Source organism: Helianthus annuus, chromosome 13, assembly GCF_002127325.2.
Source record: "Helianthus annuus cultivar XRQ/B chromosome 13, HanXRQr2.0-SUNRISE, whole genome shotgun sequence".
NCBI lineage: Eukaryota > Viridiplantae > Streptophyta > Magnoliopsida > Asterales > Asteraceae > Helianthus > Helianthus annuus.
This window is the reverse complement of record NC_035445.2, coordinates 34,287,012-34,304,956: the sequence shown is the minus strand read 5'-3', so window position 1 is coordinate 34,304,956 and position 17,945 is coordinate 34,287,012. Positions and strand designations below refer to the sequence as shown.

The 17,945-nt window shown below is 35.3% G+C and overlaps 1 protein-coding gene and 1 long non-coding RNA gene across 2 annotated transcripts; both read left to right on the top strand.

Annotated features, from left to right (window-relative positions):
- Positions 1-4,156: 4,156 nt before the first annotated feature.
- LOC110902728 lies at positions 4,157-9,995 on the top strand. Its single transcript, XR_002571367.2, has 3 exons — positions 4,157-4,295; positions 4,812-4,935; positions 9,663-9,995. It is a non-coding gene; the product is annotated as an uncharacterized LOC110902728 (long non-coding RNA).
- Positions 8,058-9,628, top strand: LOC118485603. The gene is made up of 2 exons (XM_035981903.1): positions 8,058-8,512; positions 8,607-9,628. The coding sequence occupies exons 1-2, from the start codon at positions 8,062-8,064 to the stop codon at positions 8,669-8,671; spliced, it is 516 nt and encodes a 171-aa protein (XP_035837796.1). The 5' UTR covers positions 8,058-8,061; the 3' UTR covers positions 8,672-9,628.
- Positions 9,996-17,945: the final 7,950 nt, after the last annotated feature.

Here is a 17,945-nt window from a genome sequence, read left to right as displayed (position 1 = left end):
TCAATCAGAAGAGTTTTCCATCAATATCAAAGGCGGAATCAATGATATAGACGTGATTACAACTTGATTCTCCCTAATTATCTTTCTTTTATTGATTTCAAAGCTTTTACAGATCAGTTGACAAATCGGCAGCACCTCGGCTCTGAAATCGGAAAGTTCCAAATGAACTAGCGAGCTTGGTATTTATAGACGTGGTATTTCGTACGAAATAGCTTTGTATCATGTCGTGCGAAATAATCAAATCTCATTTCGTACGAAATGACTTGTTCATTTCGTGCGAAATGACCCTATTACATTCAAACCCTAATTTCTCAAATACCAAGCACCAATCTATCCTATCTAGAAACAAGACTCGATAAAGACAAAGTTAACAGACATTTGTACACCAACAAACTTTTTCACTTTCATTTTCTAATAAAGTGTCTTGATTATTTATTTATTAATATTGATATTAATACTAATAATAATATAACAAAATATAAAAAAGTAACAAAAGTATTATAAAATAAAATAAGATGAAAAACATAATTATTATTACTTTTGACTTTATAATAAAACATAATTATTAGTTTTAACTTTATAATAAAAATAATATAATAAAGTAATTAATCATTACTAAATCATTACTAAATTTGACTTTTAGGTATATTAATACTAGTAGGGTGCCCGCGCGATGCGGCGGGGGCGATACTTTGCATTGCAACACTCGTTTCTGTTAGTTTTCTTATTCCTATAATATTTATGATAACATTATTGTGGTGGATATATGTCACAAGTTTACACATATGTAAAAGTTTTGTTCTTTTATAAAAAATAATAACCAAAAGACAAAAAATATTTTTTTTTTGTATAAAAATTAATAATCAAAAGACAAAAAATAAAAGATAAGTTGTTATAATTATAAAGTTTGTTTATTTTATTGGTTAAATTATAAAGTATAATTTTATTCTTTAAAGTTCATAACTTTTTATACATATCCACATAGTACTCATCCAATAAACTTTAAGTTTAAAATTTTCGTTTTTATAAAAAAAAACAGTATTTGACTTGTAAGTACGTTTTAGAGCTTTAACTTAAATTGTTAAATTTCGGGTTTTTACAAATATAAAAAATTTATATTTTTATAAGATTTCATAAAATGTATTTATAAAAAATAGGATGATAAGAGTTTATATCTTTATTAACTTTATATCATACTAAGTTTAAATTTTTAGTTCCTAACTAATCTTATCTATATGAGTCTACTTTTAACTAATAATCCCTAAAAATATGCAACACAATCTACTACTATGTATCTAATCAAGTTGGTAAATAATTATTTTAGAACTGACTAATATTATCTATAACAATATAGTTGAACTTATAATTTCTAAAAATTTGGAACCCAGTTTAGAATTTATGTAGTAAAGATTGTAAATTTCTGGAGTATTTTATTTATATTACTTGTTATAAAAATGTTTATAAAATAATTATTTTTTATTAACTTTATATCATAGTAATTTCAGTTTTTTAGTTTAGCTTTAAAGTTTATCACTTTATTACTTTTTAATTAAAAAATGCAAATTATTAGATTAATATCCAAGAATAACTGCAATAATTATTTTTTTATTAGTTGACTTATAATTCCTAAAATTTTGGGACATAGTTTACTATTTATCTACTAAATATTGTAAATTAGTATTAAATAATTCCTAAAATTTTGGAATATAGTTTACTATCTATCTACTAATCCGTAAATTAGTATTAAACAATTCATAAAATTTTGGAACATAGTTTATCTTCTATCTACTAAATATCAAAGTTTTGTTTTGTTATAGAAATTAATAATAAATAAAGTATAGAAAAACTGTTTTAAACATGTAAAGATTCGTTTGTTAATAAAAAATACTAAACAAATGACAAAAAATAAAAAATAAGTTGCTATCGTTATAAAGTAAGGTTATTTTGTTGGTGAAATGATAAAGTTAATAATTTTATTGTTTAAAGTCCATAACTTTTTTAAATATCCACATCATACTCATCCAATAAACTTTAATTTTAAAATTTTCGTTTTTGAAAAAGTAAAAAGTAAAAAATAGTATGTGACTTGTAGGTACGTCTTAAACACCTTTAACTAATGTTAAATTTCATTTTTATAAATATTTAAAAAATCATATTTTTATAAAACAGTTTTTATAAAAAAAATAGGATGTAAAAGTTTATATCTTTATTAACTTTATCTTTTTATTTAAGAAATACAAATTATTCGAAAAATCTATAATATTATATAATTAGTTTTTCATATCTCGTGTCGTCCAACAGTTTTTTTTATAGAAGGCACTAATGGATATATACGAAATCCTCGTGGAACATGACTGTTAAATTGAATAAGTTTAGTGTGCTTTGTAAATACAATCTTGAATTTACTCCAAACCAAGAGGTAGTTTTCATGTTTTGGCTATTCTTGGTAATCGAATTTATCTCTTTGGAAATGATCAAGTACGAACATGTAAATAATATAATAGGAACATGATTAAGTACTAAAGTATATTGGTTTAATCGAGATGTAAATTATAAGTGCAATAAAATAACACAAAACATAAACTTCAAATATAAAATAAACTTTATTATTCATGGGATAGTCTATATCAAACAAAAACAACTGAAAATGAAAAAAACATAAAAACACTTGATATATTTCATCTAAAATCTCTTCTTTTTTGATCCGTTTTTCTTGTTTGTGCTCAAATCAGCAGTATCATCTAATTCATCTTCTTTCTCATCGTCCTTAGAATCATCTAAATTTATAACCTCAAACCATTTCCATTCAGAGAGTCTCTTAGATCTTTTCTTTTGATTCTCATACTTCCGATCCTTAAAAAACAAAAATTTAATAAAAAAGTTAAAAAATGATTAAATAAATTTAAAAAAAGAACAAATATTGAATAAAAATTTTAAAAAAGATTAAATAAATTTTAAAATTACCTCTTCACTAAATTGACGTTGAAGCTTAGACTTGTATGGACTGAACATTGCACCATGAGAAATAATTTCAACACTATTATCACCATCATCCTACAATAAAACACCAAATAATAACATAAAGAACTTGTTAATATGAAAGATTATAAGCAAAAATATTACTTAAAAACTAACAAAAGCTTGTTCGATAACTGGGGTGTTTAAATTGGTGTGTTGAATCTGAAAAATCAAATAAGTTAGTATTCACATAAAAGTAAATAAAAGAAAACAGTTATTCATTATTGCGATATAACAAAACTTATCATAGAACCGACCTTAGATTTTTCAATATCGCATGCTTGTTTTTTCGCATCAAGTGAATTCAGAACTGGCTCCATATTTTAAATCTGTTTAGCAACAGAAATGTAGAATTGTGAGTGTTTGCTATGTATTTATAGTAGTCCATTATGGTTTAGTTTTAGATTGGTCATCCATTTATTTAGAAAGTTTGTTGTGAGTTTTAAGTTTTTAAAATAAGATGCATGTTTAGTTTGTTGTGGCATGTTTAATAGGAAGTTTGTTGTGAGTTTTATCTATACTTACTATATTAAACATGGCACAACAAACTGACTCTGTACAAGTAAAATTAGGGAATATTTTAGTTTATTAATGCCGTTCAAAATAAAAAACTTGGGTAAAAAACAAATGTTAATGCACGGTAGCTAGGTAATGGTCAAAGCTGGCTTGGGTAAAAAAACAAATGTTGGCTTTAATCAATTGTACATTTACGCATCGGCTATTTGTACTTTATGAACGCACGGCGAAACTAAAAAAGACAACTATCGAAACGTTTAAAAAAAATGTGCCGATCGTCATGGTACCTTTGGATTTTTTTAAAACATTACGGGTTGTAAGATATCGCAGGAATACATTAAAGAATTAAAGAGGGGGGGGGAGTGTAACTAATTACCCATAATTATGTTAAATGTCAAGGATTTAAATGTAATAGATTGAGGGACTAAAAATAATTATGGTTTAAAAAGACCACTTTACCCTCGTTCTAGGGGTTTATTTATAAATAATGGGGGGAAGAAGTTCTTAACTTTTGGGAATCCTTCCCTCATGTATTATAATATAGTATAGATTATCTTGGGTATATTTATCGCATCCCTTCATAAAAAGTCTTTTTTAAGTTAAATAATCTTAGCCAGACATACCTAGATAGATCTACGATTACGAATACTGACTTTCTTGCGCTCATTCATAGATATGATTAGGGTTAGGGATGTAGGGTTAGTAGGATCCAGTGGGTTCTGGAGTTTTCTCCTACACAACATCAATTGAGGATCACTCAGGTACCTAACCAGACTCCTTTCTCATTACTTCTTTCTACGATGATGGCAATCATTTGATTTGAGTATTTTCATCCACATATCTCTTTTGATTTAAATTAATTTAGTGAATTTAATCTGCATGGATTAGGTATGGGTTTTTAAGATTGAAGCGGTTGTGGTAAAGAGTGGAATGTTAATTAGAACCGATAGATAGTGAATGGTTCCTATAAGAATGAAATTCCGCTAGATTTCGTTTTAAGCTTCTGTTATATGTGTGTCTTAGATCTCCATAGATAATATCAATTGCCGGTTAGAATTTTGGAGTAGTAAAAGCTTTTCACAGGTTTAATTGTGTGGCTTATTCAAATGTACTTATTTAAAAAGGATGATTGAAAGAATTGTATTTGCGAATACAACTCTTTTGATGTTACACGAATCGTTCAAAAATTTTGATGGGCATCTGGATCTGGATTGTTGATGAGATAATGGAAAAGTTTAAATCATGGATTTAATTATTTGAATTTCATTATGTGATAGCGAGGTGATGCTTCCAACACAATAGTGAAATTGAGTTTCAGCGGTACAATGGAAAACAATGAAATTTAGATGTATTGCAACAGTTTAAAGTTGGACATGGAGTGCTGGTGTTGACTGAACTATTGTAAGTTTTGCATTTCATTGTTATTTTATGGTTACATGTTTAAAAAATGGTCAAATAATTAAATTGTAGTTTGACTTTATAACTAGTTATTTTCCGCCCGCGCGTTGCGGCGAGGACTCGCGTGTCAACAACGGCAACCAGATACCGAATATTAAAACATAAATAAAAATGACGTGGTAAGGATAGTTACCTCGTCCTAAAAAAACGATTTGAAATAACCTAATATATAATAATAGGACCCACACGTCCTACACGTTGGAAATTCGATTGTTTTTAGTTCAGTTAGTTATTACGGTGCTATCACGTTAAAATAAGGATGAGCTCGATACTGGTAACGGCACCTAAAGTACAGATCCGGAAAATCATCGAAATTAGGTACCGGCACCGAAAATTCTCGGTAGAATACGGTATGGTATTTGAAGGTAAAAATCATTAAATACAGGTATAGTGCTAGACCGGTGTCGAACCGAAAGTAACGATTCTGAAAACGCCAAAAGGTGGGTACCAGATTGGTACCGAGAATGATTTGGTACAGTAAATTTGGTACCGATACGATACCAGTTTGATTACAGGATTTGATATGTTTTGTTCATCAATAATCTAAATATCCAAGTTAATTTTACATGCTACAATTCATTCATTACAGAAAAAGACAAAAAAGAAAGCAAAATAAGTTGTTGTGTATATAAAACCTCATTCAAACAAAATACAGTTTACTTACGCTGTGTATGAAAAGTAATCTAAACGGTGCAATTACTTGCATTGCTACGTTGCTACAGGATTTGATGAGCTCGGTACCAACTGGTACCGAAAATACAGTTACCGAAATCCCCAAAAGTGGGTACCAGTACCGAATATACCTGGTATGGTACGGTACCGGTCGGTACTGGTACGACACTGGTATTTGAGGGTAAAGATCGGTGAATACCGGTGCCGAATCTGTCCGAAAATATACCTGGTTTAGTAAATTTATAGGTTCTATTTTTTAATATATAAATGTTACTATTCATTCAATTGGATTTTTAATATATAGGTAATAGGTAATTTAGGTCCCATAAGGCTCACTTGAGGAGTCAATGGAAGCTTTGGCTATTGCAGAAACAACTTTGGCTATTGCAGAAACTAGAAACTGAAGGTCATTCAATGTTTATCCTGATTTTAGTATAGTTGTACCAGTTTCATAACATTTGATTGTAATTGACCTATACATTAATTAAAAATTAATTAATTATTAATTAATTAATTAAAAATTAAAAAGAAAACAAATTGAACAGTAATAATAAGATTAAATATTCAAAATTCAAATTCAAATTCAAAATTCAATTCAAAAGAGTGTAAAAAGAAAACGAATTGAACAGTAATAATAAAATTAAATATACGAAAGAGTGTTCAACGAAAACTAATAGAAAAGTAAATGAATTAATAGTATCGGGTATCGGTACCGGTTTCAAATTTAACAAACTGGGTGTATTTTCGGTATCCGTTCGGCACCGGTATTCATCGGATTTTACCCTCAAATACCGTTGTCGTACCAGTACCGTCCCTATCAAGCCGTACTGTACCAGGTATATTCGATATCGGTACCCATTTTTGGGGATTTCGGTAACGGTATTTTCGGTACCGGTTGGTACCGAGCTCATCAAATCATGTAGCAACGTACCAATGCAAGTAATTGCACATTTTAGATTACTTTTCATACACAGAGTAAGTAAACTGTATTTCGTTTGAGTGAGGTTTTATATACACAACAACTTATTTTGCTTTATTTTTTGTCTTTTTACGTAATGAATGAATTGTAGCATGTAAAATTAACTTGGATATTTAGATTATTGATGAGCAAATCGTATCAAATCTTGTAATCAAACCGGTATCGTATCGGTACCAAATTTACTATACCAAATCATTTTCGGTACCAATTTGATACCCACCTTTTGGCGTTTTCAGAATCGTTACTTTCCGTTCGACACCGGTCTAGCACCATACCTATATTTATTGATGTTTACCTTCAAATACCATACCGTATTGTACCGAGCATTTTCGGTGCCGGTACCTAATTTCGATGATTTTTCGGATCGGCACTTTCGGTGCCGTTACAGGTACCGAGCTCATCCATATTTTAACGTGTTAGCACCGTAATATCTGAACTGAAAACAACCGAATTTCCAACGTGTAGGACATGTGGGTCCTATTATTATATATGAGGTTATTTAAAATCGTTTTTTTAGGACGGATTGACTATCCTTTTCACGACATTTTTATTTATGTTTTGATATTCGGTATCTGCTTGCCGTTACTGACACACGTTTTGCAGTCATTTGGTCCCCGCAACAACGCGCGGGCGAAAATTTAACTAGTTATCTTTAATCAGTTGTCTATTTAGACTATGGGGTATGGGGCTTGGGTTGGGGCGTGGCCCTTGGGGCTTGGGTTTGAAGCGGGGCGTGGGGCGGGTCTAGCAAGGTGATATGGCGGGCTCTCAATGGCCAAACCAAACTAGCCGTTGGACTAGACGTTGGACAACGGCTATGTTAAAAAAAATATTTTTTCCAACGGCTATGTTAAAAAAATATTTTTTCACTATAAATATCACACTTCAATTCCTATTTTTACCACATTCAACTCTCCTATAATCATCTTCTATAATCATCTTCAATTCTCCTACTACAAAACGAACAAATGCATCCTCGTAACCGTGGTTATGACCCGAACAACCCGTTTGCATTCCAAGAAAATAATCCTAGCCCACCACCCAATCGTCCAATGCCTCGTCCATTTTTCATACACTCCCCTATGCCCCTTGAAGCGAGTTATGCATCGTATCTCAGGAATCGTGTGTTTACTAACTTCCCAGACACCGACGATTCGATACCTACCCCGTTTACACAAACTCCCATTGGGGCGTGGCCCTTGGAGCTTGGGTTTGAAGCCGGGCGTGAGGCGGGTCTAGCAAGGGGACATGGCGGGCTCTCAATGGCCAAACCAAACTAGCCGTTGGCCAACGGCTATGTTAAAAAAATTATTTTTTCACTATAAATATCACACTTCAATTCCTATTTTTACCACATTCAACTCTCCTATAATCATCTTCTATAATCATCTTCGGTTCTCCTACTACAAAACGAAAAAATGCATCCTCATAACCGTGGTTATGACCCGAACAACCCGTTTGCATTCCAAGAAAATAATCCTAGCCCACCACCCAATCGTCCAATGCCTCGTCCATTTTTCATACACTCCCCTATGCCCCTTGAAGCGAGTTATGCATCGTATCTCGGGAATCGTGTGTTTACTAACTTCCCACACACCGACGATTCGATACCTACCCCGTTTACACAAACGCCCATCAACCTTTCACCAACCTCCATCGACCTTTCACAAACCGAAACCGTCCCCAAAACTCAACCACCCAACGATGGTCCTTCCGCCTCAATAGTTTCCAAAAAGAGAAGTCATAAGAAAAAAACCGAGGCGGAGAAAGCACTTGAAACCGTCAAACGAAAACAACAAAAATGGGTCGTTAATGAAGAACTTGCATTGGCGAGGGCTTGGTGTCAACAATCTCTACATCCAACTTTAGGTATTATTAAATATTTTGTAGCCCTTATTTTAATATTTATAGTTATTTTTTATATAACTTTGTAATATATTAAATTTTGTTTTTATTAAAATAGGAAAATCTCAACATCGAACCCATTTGTGGGAAGCGGTTAGTAAAGCATTCCATGAAGAAATGTGAAGGGAGGTTTATCGTGAAAACGATAGCTTATCCTCGAAGTGGAGCGAGATAAGCGGCCAACATACAAAATTTAGTGGTTTTTTAAATAAAGCAAAGCAAATCCCAAAAAGTGGTGAAACCGAAGCCGACATTGTGACAAATGCTTTGGTTACATTCAAAACAAATGTGGGGAGCGACTTCCGTTTCATGCATTGTTGGGAGATCTATAAGTTCCATCCAAAGAGGGCGAATATCCCCAGTGGTAGCGAATCGAACACGTCTTCCAAAAGGTCAAGGGCCTCGTCCAAAGCTCAATTTGATGCACGAGATCAAGAGTTTGAGGACCTTTTGGATGATTCCCCAAACCGGCCTGAATATGGAAGAGATGCCGCAAAAAGGCGCGCTCAAAAATCAAGATCGGATACGGCAACGCCTTCAGCTGGGAGTTCGGGCTCGCGTAGGAGAATATACAGCGATCAATTGGATGACATTGCATGCAAGTTAGATACATTCAACGTATTCCAACAACAAATGGCCGAACTTCAAAAGAGCAAAGATGCTAGAGATGCCTGAAACAAAAACGGGATGATTTGAAATTTCTATCTCAGCCCATTGATCACCTAGAGGGTGACGAGTTGCAACTAGTTTTGGAGATGAGAGAAGATATAAAGAACAAATATAAACGTTAGGAATTTTTTTATGTAATTTTCTTTATTAAAAAATATTAAAAAATTAAATTTGTTGTTTTAAAAAATATTCAAATAGCCCAGCGGTTTGGGTCAGCCCAGCGAAGCCCACCAAACCCCCGTCCCAAACCCCCGCCTCACCATACCGTCTTCAATGTGGGTCAGCCCAGCGAAGCCCCCCAAACCACGTGCCAACCCATGCTCCAAACCCTCGCCCCACCATACCCACGGTCTTAGGTGTATATTTTCGTTATCATGATTTAGCACTATTATACCATGCTTTTGTTAATTTATTCATTTTATTTTATTGATTTACTAATTTGCAGTTAGCGGTGGGACTCTAGATTCAACAAGAGAGAGGATAAAAAGCATCGAGTTAGCTTTTGCAAGACGATCTTCCTGCTGTAACCAATGATGCCCCATATGATAACAATATAATGTTACAGATAACATAATACAGTCATATATGGGTATGTGAAAGTGCCTTTCATTGTTTCTTGATAGTACTTTAGTAGCTAATTTGGTTTCAAAAGCCGCATGGCTCTTTGAGGCGTTTAGTCCCCGAAGCCAAGGTGAGGCTTTTATTTTGTACAACTAAAAGTGAATCCATCTCATTTATTTTACATATTGAAAGTATTAGGGGTTTAGAACTTCAAATTATGTTGCGTTACAAAACTCAAACATGCTATTTTAGAACTTCAAATTTGACAACTTAATTGTTCCTGTTTCATGCAACAATAAAGGTAAAAAGACCATCGTCCTTTGTATTAAAATTTAAAATTAAGGAAATAAAACATTTGTTTGTAAATGAAATAGTTACTTTTGACTTAAATGTCAACGCTCTTACATCATATTGGCAATTGTATGAACTGAACCAAATCAAGTTGGTGTTAATAGAATTGAAGCCTTTAGGGGTCCGGAGGAAGTAGGAGAAGCTATTGTTCGGACAATCACAAGGTCTGGTCGACGGCTGGACATTTAAGGGATGCTTATAAATTCAAACCTGGGAGAAGATGACGTAAAGAAAGTCAAATACTATGTGTTAGAATTTGCAGTAGAAAACCCTTTGTTTAGGCGACACAATGATATGATGCTTTCTGATAATGATCCACTATATTAATATATGAATATTGGATTTTAATAATCCTAAGTTTCACCTTTGGCCGATAATAATTCCAACTTTAAAAATTCCCTCAAATAATCCTAACTTGTAAAACTTTGGTCGCCATTGATCCTTTTCTAACATAGGTGCACTTAAATCAATTAAGGAGTCTCTAGGTGTAATTGAATCTATTGAGGAGACCAAATTCTTATATGTTTGAAAAGGATCAATGGCGGCCAAACTTTTACAAGTTGGGATTATCGGAGGGAATTTTTAAAGTTGGGATTATTATCGGCCAACGGGTAAAACTTAGGATTTTTAAAATCCAATAACCCATTAATATATTTATGTAAGCTAAAATGTTGGAGGCATGGGGAGACACTGAAAGAAGTGTTGGAAATTTTATAAATAATATTATATTATGAGTTAATATAATGATTATTTATTAATTAAGCCAAGATGAATGAGAGATTCAGATAATGAAAGCCAAAACTGGACCAGAGCAGTAGATTCAGAATAAGCAGATGTTTGATTACAAGTCTCTCCCCTTGAAAGTGGTCTCAACATCTGCTGACCTCCTATCTGCTGATCATGCAAACTGCTGACCTACAACTGCTGATCAAGACAAAGTCTGACTGTAGAACTAAAGCTCTGCTGCTCAATCTACTGCCATACTTCAAGCACTGCTGATCATGACAAGTACTGCTGGGATTACAGCAGTGGAAGGATGCAGCAGCAGTTTATAATTGGTCTTATGTAATGAAATGTAATATCAGTAGTTAGCATAGCAGTGCTTGTATAGATCAGAGGTTAGAGTTTGTTAGGAGGTTAGATGTCACTTTCATGGTGACGTCAGCTTAGATGCTCAGTGGTTTGCAAGTGCTTATAAATAGAACAGTACTCTGTACTGTTCTGTTTAGCTCTTTCACCATCTTCTTCTGTACGAACAAACACTGAGCTCGGGCTGAGGGGGAGTTTGTATATCATACATGCATTGTAATCAAAGTTTGAAAATAAATTTAATCATTTGATTCAGTGTTGAAAATGTATGATTGAAAGCATTTCTTCTGTTTGATTGTGAAAAGTTTGCTTCCATTAAATTCCGCTGCCCTACTCTTTCATTTGTTCATCTAATTTCAAACACAAATCACAATCAATCCAAACTCAGATCCTAACAATTGGTATCAGAGCCTGGATAGTCAAATTTGATTTAACAATCATTTTGACGTAAATTGTTCGGCTCAAAATTGTTGATACTGATCGTTTGTTTGTATTGTTGAAAAACAGAGTAAGGTTTAATCACCGATAAAGTTGATTAATCAGTACCTGTAAAACAACCAGAAAGATGTCGCAATCACAAGATGATAAAAATAACATTGGCTCTTTGTTTAAACCATCTATGATTAAAAGAAATGAGTACAACATCTGGGAGCGAAGGATGTGTCATATCCTAGCTCAACAAAACACTGGATGTTGGAGGTCTGTCGTTTTTGGTCCTCATGTTCCTATGGTGCCAAGCGCAGAGGACGCCAAAAATTTCATTCCTAAACCAACTAAAAATTACACTGAATCGGATTTTCAGAAGTTCGAACTTGATGCCAAAGCGTTTAGCATCATAGCCTCTGCATTACCCAACGAAATCTATGCTGGGCTGTTACATTGTAACAGTGCCAAGGAATTGTGGGATGCATTGAAGGAACAATTCGGAGGAACGGAAGAGGTTATTGAAAACAACAGGGAAATTCTGAATCAGCAGTATGAAACATTTTGTCATATCAAAGGGGAGTCACTAACCCAACAATTTGAACGTTTCAGTTATCTCATCAGTGAACTAAGGCTTGTTAAGGTTACATTTCCGAATGCAACCCAAAATAGCAGGTTCCTTAGATCATTGCCAGAAAAATGGGACACAATTGCTTTTGTCACCAGAAATTCAGCTGAATTCAAAGATCTGACCCTGACCCAACTCCATGGTAGACTCCTGACCTGTGAAAGGGAGTTAAACCAGAAAAGGAAGTTGCAAGAGTCTGGTAAAGTTGCTGATGACTATTCATTTGGCAACACAGCTCTGTTTGGTAAGGAAGAATCTGGCAGCAGTAGTAAGGATCAGAGTTATGATCACTTTATTGACATAACTGCTGGGGGTAACTTTGCCAACTCTGATTCTCACTCTGCAAATTATGCTTTCACTGCAAATACTGAAAATCAGATGTCAGATAATTTGTGTTTTGAGCTGAATGATTTGCAACCCACTGACTTAGAAGAGATGGACATCTTGCATCAATTGGCTTTGCTTAGTGTTAGAACAAGCAAATTCTACAAAAGAACAGGGAGAAAATTCCCAGGGCTTCATGGGAATTTAAGGGTGGGGTTGGATAAGTCGAAAATCAAGTGTTACAAGTGTAATAGGCTGGGTCACTTTGCTAGGGAATGTAGGAGTCAAACCACTGGTCCCATAATTACTCACCCTGGCTCAAACCCTAGACCACAACAACAAAACACTGTGCACTATACTCAATATGCCCCTGCAGCACATGTTAACACTGCTCATTATGCTGCAACCCCTGTGCCTGTGCATTATGTTCAAACCACTGTTCCACAAATTCAGTATGTTCCAACCCCTGTTCCTCAGGCACAAGTGCAACCTGTTGCACCTCAACTAGCTACTCCAACAGTGACACAACCAGATCAGCAAAGCTTCTTCACACAAGGCTTTGTTGGTTGGAGCAGCATGCCTGATGAACTTGGTGATGAAAATTTTGCTCTCTATGCTTCTAATGATGCTTTTGATGACGAATTTTGTTTGATGGCATTAGAGTCAATACCAGAAGGGGTTGAAACTGAAGGTGAATAGCAAAGTGCTGAAACAGTGGATGAAGTTGCTGAAGCAGTGGTTACTGCAGTTGCTGGTGAACTACTGCTGGAAGAAAATTCAGAAACCCTGATTGAACCACTGACCGACCTTTGGTCACAAGATGACAAAGAGGAAGAAGATTTGAAGAAAGCCGGTGAAAAAGAAGGAAGAGCTGATGAAGATAATGATCGTCAATGTGATTGTGCCATGATGGCTGCTGCTAAGGGAGCTTCTGCATGCTTAGATAGTCTTTGGTATGTAGATAGTGGAGGCTCCAGGCACATGACAGGATGTAAAGCCCTTCTTCAAGATTTTAAAACTCATGGAGGGGGTGATATATCCTTTGGTAATAATAGTAAAGGAAAAGTTCTGGGGTCTGGTACAGTAAAGTCTGGAAATGTCAATCTTATAGACAATCTAAAATTCAACCTCCTGAGTGTGTCTCGAATGAGTGATAAAGGGTTTGGCTCATTCTTCACAAAGGACTGTTGTAGGATTGTTGGACCAGAAATGGTTAGTAAGATTGAAGCAATAATTAAGAAAGGCTCAACAAAACTTGTTGCTCAAAGAAGTGGCAATGTTTATGTTGTTGACATAGAGTGTCCCAGAGCTGATGCCTGTCTGTTCTCAGCTGCCTCTAACAAAGAGACAGAGCTATGGAACAAAAGACTGGGACACACAAATCTCAAAACAATCAATAAAATTTCAAAAAATGGCTTAGTAAGAGGCTTACCACAAAAAAATGTTTTCATGTCCTGAACACTGTGTTTTCATGTTTAAAAGGAAAACAACATAAAAGCTCTTTTAAGTCCATTGAAGAGTCCAAAACAACTCAGTGTTTGCAAATGCTGCACATGGATTTGTTTGGCCCAGTGCAAGTCATGAGTCTCAAAAGGAAGAGATATTGCTTGGTTATTGTTGATGACTTCTCTAGGTTTACATGGACCTTCTTTTTATACTCAAAAGATGAGACTGCAGGCATTTTGCAAGACTTTGTGACACAGGTTGAAAAGAAATTTGACCTTCCAGTAAAAGTCTTCAGGAGTGACAATGGCACATAATTCAAAAATAAGGAGTTCGATGCCTTTTGTGTGAAGAAAGGGATTGTAAGGCAGTACATCATCCCTAGAACACCAGAGCAAAATGGGGTTGTTGAAAGAAAGAACAGAACATTGATTGAGGCTGCCAGAACCATGCTTGCAGATTCAGGTTTGCCATTAACTTTTTGGGCAGAGGCAGTAAACACTGCCTGCTATGTCCAAAACAGAGTTTTGATCAACCCCAGGCACAAAAAGACTGCTTATGAAATTCTGTATAAAATAAAGCCATTAATTTCATGTTTCAAAGTTTTTGGTTGCCCATGCTTCATTCTAAACTTAAAAGATTCTATCTCAAAGTTTACAGCCAAAATTGATATGGGATACCACCTGGGATACTCAACCACTGCTAAGGCCTACAAAGTGTTTAATACACGGACCAAAGCAGTGGAAGAGACTTTGAATGTAAAGTTCAATGAACTTTCTTCAATGAAAATCTCTGCAAATCCTGCAGAATTGTTTGATCTTGAAAAATTCACTTTTGAAAATACTGCTGTCAAGACTAACAGTGCAAGTCCATCAGAAGATTCATCACCAGACTATGGATATGAGGTCATCATTCCTCAAAAGTCTGCTTCAACAGGAAGAGCATCAGTTGTTCAAAACAGTTGTCAAAGCTCAACCACTGCTACCTCAACAGTTGTTGACCAAAGTAGCCCTTTAACCATTGCTTCCACCTCATCAACCACTACTGGTAAAAGTCCTCAAACAGTGGATCAAAGTCAGCAGGTGTCCACACCGTTACCTCCCATGCCACCACCTTTTGAAGCCACTGCTGGGTCATCAAAGTCACCAGTAGTGGTTAGCTCAGATGATACACATCTGCAGCCCTCACCACTCAATGCCATTATTCCATACCAAGGAGAGCTCATCTTCTTAAAATCTCATCCACCAGATCAAATCATTGGCAACATCAATGAAGGGGTGCTCACAAGAAAGCAGTCCTAAAACATTTGTCTTTTTGCTGGTTTTCTATCACTCCATCAGCCAGTCAAGTACCAAGAGGCACTGAAAGACAACAGCTGGGTAGAAGCCATGCAAGAGGAGCTCCAACAGTTCAGAAGACAACAAGTATGGGAGCTTGTACCACTGCCAGAGAATGTAAGTCCTATTGGCACAAAGTGGGTCTTCAAAAACAAAACTGATGAAAGGGGTATTATTATCAAGAATAAAGCCAGGCTTGTGGTTCAAGGTTACAGACAAGAAGAGGGTATTGACTATGATGAAACATTTGCCCCTGTAGCATGACTTGAAGCTATCAGACTCTTTCTGGCCTTTGCTGTCAACCACAACATGAAGGTGTATCAAATGGATATCAAATGTGCATTCCTCTATGGTAAGATTCAAGAGGAGGTTTATGTTTGTCAACCTCCAGGTTTTGAGGATCCATTTAATCCAGATTATGTCTACAAGCTAAATAAAGCTTTGTATGGCTTGAAACAAGCACCAAGGGCCTGGTATGAAACTCTTTCCACCTTTTTACTTTCCATTGGTTTCACCAGAGGCAAGATTGATAAAACACTATTTTTAAAATGGAGAGGGAAGGATTTGATGATTGTCCAGATTTATGTGGATGACATCATTTTTGGAAGCACATGTAATAAAATGTGTGAAGAGTTCAGGCAACTCATGACAGCTGAGTTTGAAATGAGTGCAATGGGTGAACTCCAGTGCTTTCTTGGTCTCCAAGTAAGGCAGCTGCAAAATGGTACTTTCATCCATCAAGGCAAATATGCAAAAGAACTTTTAAAGAAATTTGATATGGATGATTATAAGCCATGTAGTACACCCATTGCAACCAATAAACTAATCATGTCTGAAGAAAAGGATGATTTGGTTGATCAGACCTTATATAGAAGCATGATTGGGTCTTTATTGTACCTAACTACATCTAGACCAGACATCATGTTTGCAACATGTGTCTGTGCAAGATCCCAATCAGCCCCTAGAAAGTCAAACCTTATTGCTGTAAAAAGGATATTCAGATACCTCAAAGGTGCTCCCACACTTGGTATCTGGTATCCAGCTGATGGTAAAATTGAGCTTTCAGGTTTCTCAGATAGTGACTTTGCTGGATGTGATAAAACAAGGAAGTCCACTTCAGGAGGGTGCCACTTCCTAGGCATTTGCTTAGTGTCTTGGCAAAGCAAAAAGCAAGCAGTTGTTTCCACATCCACTGCTGAGGCAGAATATATAGCTGCTGCAAGCTGTACAGCCCAACTTCTATGGCTTCAAAATCAGTTACTGGATTTTGGTATCACTGCCTTGAAGACACCACTTATGTTGGACATCCAGGCAGCAGAAAATATCATCAAAAATCCAGTTTCCCATTCAACCACCAAACACATTGACATCAGACATCACTTTGTGAGGGATTGCTATGAAAAAGGTTTGATTTCTCTGCATCATGTTCCAACTAAGGATCAGCTGGCAGATGTGTTAACCAAAGCATTAGACACATCCACCTTTGAAAGCTTGATCTCTAGGATTGGCATGCTGAACATGGAATAACAGGCAAAATCCTGTTTTTCTATGAATAAAAGCATTAAAATGTTTTCAGAACATCAAAATTCCATCCTTAAAAATAGCTAAAAATGAATTTTTTATTAAAATCCTAAAAGACTGCCATAACCACTGATGGGTTCAAAAGTCTGTTATACTTCAAAAGTCTGTCCACTGCTGAAAGTCATCCCCTGCTCTAATTTTCCTTTGATAACCATTGATGGTCAAACTCAGTGTTGTATCCACTGCTGAGCTATCTACTAATAGTGAAAAGCATTCACTGTCCTCCATTACCATTAAAACTACTGCCTTCACCAGTTGTTTTCACAACATGTACTGTTAGGATCTGAGTTTGGATTGATTGTGATTTGTGTTTGAAATTAGATGAACAAATGAAAGAGTAGTGCAGCGGAATTTCAATGGAATCAAACTTTTCACGATCAAACAGAAGAAATGCTTTCAATCATACATTTTCAACACTGAATCAAATGATTAAATTTATTTTCAAACTTTGATTACAATGCATGTATGATATGCAAACTCCCCCTCAGCCCGAGCTCAGTGTTTGTTCGTGCAGAAAGAAGATGGTGAAAGAGCTAAACAGAACAGTACAGAGTACAGTTCTATTTATAAGCACTTGCAAACCACTGAGCATCTAAGCTGACGTCACCATGAAAGTGACATCTAACCTCCTAACAAACTCTAACCTCTGATCTATACAAACACTGCTATGCTAACTACTGATATTACATTTCATTACATAAACTAGTATAAACTGTTGTTGTATCCTTCCACTGCTGTAATCCCAGCAGTACTTGTCATGATCAGCAGTGCTTGAAGCATGGCAGTAGATTGAGCAGCAAAGCTTTAGTTCTTCTATCAGACTTTGTCTTGATCAGCAGTTGTAGGTCAGCAGTTTGCATGATCAGTAGATAAGAGGTCAGCAGATGTTGAAACCACTTTCAAGGGGAGAGACTTGCAACCAAACATCTGCTTATTCTGAATCTACTGTTGTGATCCAGTTTTGGCTTTCATTATCTGTTCCTTTGGTAGG